Source organism: Ursus americanus, chromosome 3 (assembly GCF_024610735.1).
Source record: "Ursus americanus isolate L20-20 chromosome 3, mUrsAme1.1.p, whole genome shotgun sequence".
In the NCBI taxonomy this organism is placed as follows: domain Eukaryota; kingdom Metazoa; phylum Chordata; class Mammalia; order Carnivora; family Ursidae; genus Ursus; species Ursus americanus.
Genome location: NC_142129.1, coordinates 24,165,368 through 24,173,117, shown reverse-complemented (window position 1 = coordinate 24,173,117; position 7,750 = coordinate 24,165,368). Strand labels below are relative to the sequence as shown.

Here is a 7,750-nt window from a genome sequence, read left to right as displayed (position 1 = left end):
TATGAAATAGCTAAGTGTTATTCTTTTAAAAGACTGGCAAGTCTAATAAAAGAAAGAAAAATGCAACCAAAAAATTAGAAATGAGAAAGGAGCTATAACTATAGAGAAAAATATTTTTAATTATAAGATAATTATATGTAAAAGTCTGCTAATACATTTTTAAATTCTATGAAAATGCATGATTTTCTTTTAAAATATTTCTTTTAAATTGATACCCAGGAAATAGTAGTTAACCTGTCTAGGCCAAAGTCATGGAAGAAAACTTTAATGTTTTCAGAAATTAAACCCCCACTCGCCTACCCTGAAAAAAACCTTGGAATCTAAACAGTGCTATGAGTGGGTTCCTCCAAATCCTCAAAGAATACACTATTCCTATACTCTATACTAATCTAGGGCATAGAACATGATTTTTTGAAGCTGACAAAAATAGAATTAAAAAATGTAAAACTACTATCCAATCTTATTGATGAATATAAATGCATTTTTCCTACATAAAAATGTAAGGAGCTGAATTCAACATTATTATATTACACTGAAAGAGGAAAAGACCCACCATAATGAAACAGGATGTATCTCATGCAGAAATAATCCAACATTGAGAAATCTATTAATATGATTTATTGTAATTTAGGTCAAGGAAGCAAAACCATATAATGATCTCTAGTTTCCCAGATATGTTTAATATAATTCAACAACTTCCAATAAAATGCTTAGTATATGTGAACCAGGAAACCACTTCCTTAACCAGATAAAGATTTCTATTTCAGTCCAACAGCTAACATTAAAAGCTAGTGAAATACTAATGACATTCCCAAAAAGTCAGGAATAAGAGCAAAATTAATACCATCACTTATTTAACATATGAGGTATAAATATTGTAAAGGAAAAGAGAAAATTATCATTAATTACACTCCAAATGATTGTCTACTTAGAAGAGAATCAACTAGGAGGATTCATGGAGGAGTTCAGAAAATTTACCAAAAATCAATAGCTTGAGCCTACAAGGAGTAACCAGTTATAAAACATAATGAGAAAATGATCCCGACAAAGATACGACAATATCTAATAATATAATTAACAAGAAATATGCAGGACCCACAAAATTACTGAGGAATATACAAGAAGCCTTCAATAACTTTGACATCTGACAAGTTCCTGAATGGGAAAATTAATATTACAAAGATGGCAACTCTCCTCCAATTAACTTATAACACTGAAGCAATTCTAAACAAAATGCCAATAGAAGTTCTTTTGGAATTTGACTGAAATATAACTAAAGCTTATCTGAAAGAATAAATGCGCAAATATAGCTGAAAATATTCTGGAAAAGAATAACAACGTTTGCCCCAGAGTAACATTTGCCCCATTAAAAAGTTAATCACATAATAAGGCAAATTATAAAATGATAGTAATTAAAACAGAATGGTTCAGGAATAGAGAAGGATAGCAACCAACCAACAAACAATAAATCCAGAAAGCACTCCAAGTATATGTAAAAATTTAATATTTGGTAAATGTGGTTTAAAACAGTGGAAGAGGGAGTTTTCAATAAATGATGATGCAACAACTAAATAAATATTTAGAGCCTTAATCACATCTATATCAAAAATAAATCCATTTGGAGTAAAGATTTAAATTTTAAAAAATTAAAAGAAAAGAAAACACAAACAAATATTTATATAACATTGAGATGGAGAAGAGTTTTTAAAACATATCATCAAAAGCAGAAATCATGAAAGAGATTTATCTAAATGGAAAATGTAATATTTCTATATATCAAAGACACCATGAATTAAATTTGTACATATATGACAAGGGGCAAAATGTCTGCAGCATATAGAACAAATGGTTGATGGTTTAATATATAAAGAGCTCTTATAAATCAATAAAAAGTGAACTCCCAAGAGAAAATTAGCAAATGTGTTTATTCATTCCTTCAACAGGTATTTATTGTGCATCTAATATGTGCCAAGTATTGTGCTAGGGGCTAGAAATATAATGTTAAAGAATCTAGACATCCAGACACAGTCTCTTCCTTCAGTCATTCCAGCATGAGAAACAGACACACATATACAAAGTAAATAAGCAAATAAAGTTATGAGTTGAGATAAAAGATTGAGTAATGAAGAAAACAAATAAAGAACTGAGATAGCAAATGGGAGAAGAGTGGTGAGGACTACTTTCAATCAATGCTCTGGGCAGGCCTTTCTCAAGATGTATTAAGCATTATATAAAGAATAGCCAAGGAGAGCAGCTTAAGCAGAGATAACATTTACTAAGCCCCTGAGGTACAGAGAAGATCTCAGCATGTTGAAGGAACCACTGTGGCTGCATCACAGTGAGCAGTAAAAAGGTGAGTGTGGATGGGGTTGGAGACAACAATAAGCATCAGATTGTACAGGACTGTATAAGCCACATAGGGGCGTTCGATTTTATCCTATGAGCAACAATTTACTCAATTCCATTTATAGTCATTGTTACCACTGTATCAAGAATGTACTGAAGTGGGTCACAGGTCAAGAGTAGAAGCGGAGGAAATAGGTAGGACTGGCTGTCACAGTAATCAAGTGAGAAAAAAATATTCATCAGGATTAAGTAATAGCATTGAAAATGGAAATAAGCAGACAGATTAAAGGTATATTTTGGAGATAAAACTGATAGATTATGCTGGTCTATTTCATATTAAAAAAAGAGGTCATCAAAAGAATCAAGGAAGACTCTTAGGTTTCTAGCTTGAGCAATTGGTAGGATGGTGGTGCTATTCACTGTAATAGAAAAAGGGGAAGCAAGTTTGGGATAAGAATGAGGAATTAGATTTGGGACATTTAAGTTTGAAAGATCTGACCCATCCAAATGAAGATATTAAGCAAGCAATTAGATCTATGAGTCTAGAACTTAAAGGTCAAGGTAGGAAACAAATTTGAAACCCTTTAGCATAAAGATGGTACTTAAATCCATGGAAATTGATAAGACTGTCATGGAGAAGAACATAAGGGGGAAAAAAGGGACCTGAATGGAGGTGAGAAACCTCAACTTCTCAAAGGTAGGCAGAAGGAGTATAACACTGATCAGTGGAGGAGGAGGAAGACCAGGAGAAAACAGTGTCTTGGATATGAAGAGAGAACATTTAAAGAAGCAGAGATTGGTCAAGGTGAGGACAGAAAAGTATCCTCTTGGATAGGATAATATGAAAGTGACTGGTGACATTAACAAGGAGACTTTCAGTGCTGGTGGTGGCAGGGGAGTCACATTGTGGACTGAAAAATAATTGGAAGATTAGAAAATGAAGACAATATATAACTCCATAGAGACATTTAGTTATGATGGAGAGCTGAGAAAGGGCTAACAGATGGGAAAGATGTGGTTTAGATGGGGGGACACTGGAACATGTCTGCATGCTAATGAGAATGATCCATTCAAGACAGAGATTGATGATGCAAAAGAGAGAAAGGGGAAAATCTAAGGAGAAGTGTCCTCAGAAAGGCGACAGAAGATGGGATCCAGAGCACAAGAGGAGGGGCTGGCCTTTGAAACTTCCTCCATAGTCACCAAAAGGAAGGAGATGGTAACCAAGGTAGCTGGGTTGGGGGGTGGGGACAAGGGAGTCTGATGGTGGGAAGATGAAGAAGTTTTTATGTAATATCTTCTTATTTTCCAAGGGAAATTTAAAGTAAACAGGCAGGAGGAGATCAGAAAAATATGAGGAGAGATGAAAAGGTTTATCAGTTTTAGTGAGAAACTGAGACTCCAGTAGGAACAATAGCACCAATTTGAGGTTGGAAATAACAAGTTGGAAGTGAAACTAATTGACTGCACTGTGATTTTCTGGAGGAAAACATTCAGTTGTCCCAATCAAGCCCATGGAAGGCAGATAGTAAAGCTGATCCAGAGTTGGGATTTTACCAGGCGAGTAAATTGGAAGAAACTGAGGTTCGAGACTGCTGAGAGCACTGTATTTCAAGGACGATGATTACAATGATGGATCATGGCATCTAGGCTAGACAAGAAAGGAAGTGAATCTAAAACAGGGGCTGACAGTGGGGAAAACGAGGTTAATGAATTAGCTGTCAGTAAAAAAGGGACCCAGAAAGATCGGAAGATGGTGACTGGAGTGGAATGTCTGATAAGATGTTAGCTCGGGTCCTTCTAGAAGGAGACACCAAGGCAGGGTTCAACTTTTCTATTGAGGGAACATCTGTGAAGGAAAAAGGTAAGGAAACAGGAGCAGGGAAGGGGAGGCCTTCGCACCATAATGCAAGTCTGACACTATGAAAAGACGGGGGTTGAGCAAGGAGAGCCTTAGACTGCATGCAGCACAGTTCTAAGAAAGTTTCAGCCAGGCTGCTGGGCCTTTGTCCCCACCGCAAAGATGCTCGTTAGAGGAGTCCGGCATGTCACATGAACGGGCCATCACTAATACCCACACTGTGCTCAGTTAGGGGCTGGGAGTAGCCCAGGAGAAGCATGGCTTCAGCGCAAACTGAGCGGATGGCCTGGGATGGCAATCTAGAACCATGGGGACAAGGACTGATTCCGAAGGGAAGAAATGGTCATTGGAGATGAAGTTACAAGGAGGAGACTGGATGTTGGAGTTCAAGTTCAACCACAGTTATGCATTACACACTCCAGATGGTGTTGATGACCCCGTAGTCACAGGGGATTTGTACACTAATTAAAACAATCTTCTGGCAGACGGGGGGGGGGGGGGGGGGGGGTGGACTAGCTTACTGATGATAAGGATTTGAGGTGAAGTAGACTAAAGCGGTAGCAGCTAGTCTTTGAAGAACTAATAATGAAAGAAACTGCCTAGGAAGTTGATAAATTACCAGAAGGAAAGGAGGATGCTACTGTCCAGTGGCAAGATTCTCAAAAAAGCCGGGGTTTGGGCAGGCAGGATGAAGAAGTAATGCTCCGAGAGCAGCAACGACTAGCAGGAGGCCATCCTCCCGACCCGCCGGCCCTAAGGCACACGGTCCTCGCGAGGGGCTGCGTGGGCAAGAGCTCTGGGGTGAACGAGGTCCGATTGCAGCGAGGGGCTGAAGGGAGGTGTGCGAACAGCAGAGCACCCGGGCAGTTCGCTGCGGTCGGTCGGAGCGGCCTTCCCAGAGCCCGGGAGGGGCTGGAGGGCGGGCGGGGAAGAAGGCGGGCCGCGGCGGGGAGCCTGAGGTACTCGGGCCAGGGGGAGCGCGGGCGTAGTCCCGCCGGCGGCCGGGCGGCGGCGCTCACGGCGGCGCGGGCTTCCCGAGGCCGCGGGCGGCGTGCTGGCGCTCCCGGGCGGCGCCGCCGCGGAGCTTGGCGCGGCAGCTGGCGGCGGCCTGGCGCGTGGTGACGGCGCCCGCGGGCGGGCAGCGGCTCCCCGGGGCGGCCGGGCGCAGGGCGGCGGCGCTGCGGGGCGACGGCTTCCCGAGGCTTCGGCCCGCACGGGCGGCAGCAGTCCCCATGGAGAAAGACAAAGACACGCCGGTTAGAAACGGGACCCACGCGCCCGCCCCTCCCAGCTAATCCGGGAGCCGCGAACCCAAACTCAGCGCGATGCCGTTTCCGCCCAACAGGTTGTCCCGCAGACGCAGGAGAGAAACCCGTGTTGATCAGAGGAAACCGGCATCCAGCTGAAGTCTCATACAGACTTTAGCAATGTAAGGAAATGGATCAGAACCCTTAAGCTTTTTTCATACTTTGACCCAGCAATTCTAGTTTTAGAGTTTTCCGTAAGGAATCATTATGAATACATACAAAATTTCCATACAGGGTGTTCAATGCAGTATCTATAACAGAAAAAAAACAACAAAAACAAAAGGCAAAGAAAATTAAAAAGAAATAAAATTAAAGAAAAACTGGAAATATCCTTTATCCAACAGTGAGATGTCGGTTCGATTAGTCTTTTTCTTATAGTGGAGATTAGCCTGCTATTAAAATAATGCCAGGAAATAATACCTAATCATATGGGAAAGTATGTATACTCGATGGAATGAAAAAAAATCAGTTTTCATCCCCATTTGTAGTGTGTGTGGAGGGGTGTATACTTATGTATCTACATACACAACACACCACAGATGTGTAAAGTAATGGAGAGAAACACTCCAAAATGTTACATGGTCATCTCCAGGTGATGAGGCTGCAGGTAATCTTGAGATGTTTCCCAAATTGTATACAATAAGCATATTTTATTTTTATAATAAAAAACACAAGTTAGTAAAATTTTACTCCATTCTTACGTACCCATTCTAACTTTTTCCCAATTCAAATTTATGAAAATAATCATATTGTTTAGCAAACTGGTGGACATCATATTTTAAGAATGAATGGATGGACCCCAGAAATACTTCATCTTCCAGAAAGGTTCTGAGTAAATCAGAGTATTACAAAGCAGTTTATCCCTTAAATATTATGCAGTTAATCATAACCAGTGTCTTCTGTGAAGTTTAGCCCTTATTTTACGCTAGTAATAATTTCTACTTCAGACAAAAGTGGGGGGTGCTTTCTGGGCTTTTAACAAACTTGATTTATAATCGCCACAGAAAAAATAAATTATATTTTTGGAACAAATGTTTTATATAATAGCAATGTTTAAACAATGTATTCAATAATTTTCTCTTTGACTTAAAAGTACTTAGTGGGAGCAAAACAAAAATGTTACAATGAACTAGAGTCTAAACATCCTGGTCTTCCAAGAGAACACATTTAAATTTTTGACAGTTATTAATACCTAGGAAGTCTGTTTTGCCCAACCTTGTCCCAGGAAAATGCATAAAGATGACCATAAAATTATATTGATATAATGTAGGGGTGGGATTCCAGGGCATTGTTGTTAAATTGATAGAAAACACATTGTAAGTTCCAATGGTATTTTAAGCCAAAGGGACCTCAGAGTTGTCAGGTTGATTTTACTTAACTTAAATCCAAGTTTAGATGCTCATTAGAATATTGCTTAAATATATGATGACCTAATCATCCACACCATCCTGCAAGCTTCCCTCTTTCTGAAGGGAATGGATAAAATTATCATGTCTAGAGGCACACCTCTAGTAGACGTTTATCAGAAATAAAATTTACAGAGAACAAATCCGAAGAGGCCAAATGTTTGTGTTAACTAACCACTTCTGAACAAAAAGAAGGTTGTCTGAGCTTTTTATAAAGCACACTCTCTCCAGAAACCTTATTTTCCACCAAATGAGTTATAACCTAAACAGGATTGAATACAGATAGAACAGAAGGGCATTTATTTTTGGTGCTGTAGTCCATAGAGTGATTCCATTTAATTCGACAGTTTTGAGTACCTATCATCTCAGGCACTGTGCTTAGACACTAAGACCAAAGAAGGTTAACAGGGGGTTCCTACCTTTGAGAAGCTCTCTCTAGAAAATTACCTCCAGATTATTAGGATAACTCAGACCCCGGAGCTAATCTGAATCCCTAAATCAGCCCTCAGTCCTTCCAAAGCTTTCCTTCTCACATTCTTTACATGAGCTTTCTAATTTCCTGTCACTCCTTTGCTCAGACTCATCCATAGCATCCCATTGTCTCCACACTAGCTAAATTATTCGTTCTTAACCTTTCAGGGGAGTCAAAGACCAGTCTGAGATTCTGATTAAAGACACAGACTTCTCCTCCAGAAACATGCACACAAATGCATACACCATATACTTTATTTCACTGCACTGGAAACTGATTTCCTGAACATTAGCAATATATTAAAAAAACAATATTTATAAAGGATTATGCCACCCTCACATTGTTATTTTTCATTAAA

At 39.6% G+C, this 7,750-nt stretch overlaps 1 protein-coding gene across 2 annotated transcripts in view; it reads right to left on the bottom strand.

Annotated features, from left to right (window-relative positions):
- Positions 1-5,093: 5,093 nt before the first annotated feature.
- Positions 5,094-7,750, bottom strand: part of ZNF800 (zinc finger protein 800) — a 44,721-nt gene continuing 42,064 nt past the window's right edge. The window contains exon 6 of one of the 2 annotated variants that reach the window (XM_087860846.1): positions 5,094-5,409. In XM_087860846.1, the coding sequence (XP_087716972.1) occupies positions 5,223-5,409 (187 nt within the window). In that variant the 3' untranslated portion in view covers positions 5,094-5,222. The remainder of the gene's footprint in view (positions 5,410-7,750) is intronic. The other variant, XM_045792719.2, reaches the window with a different exon arrangement.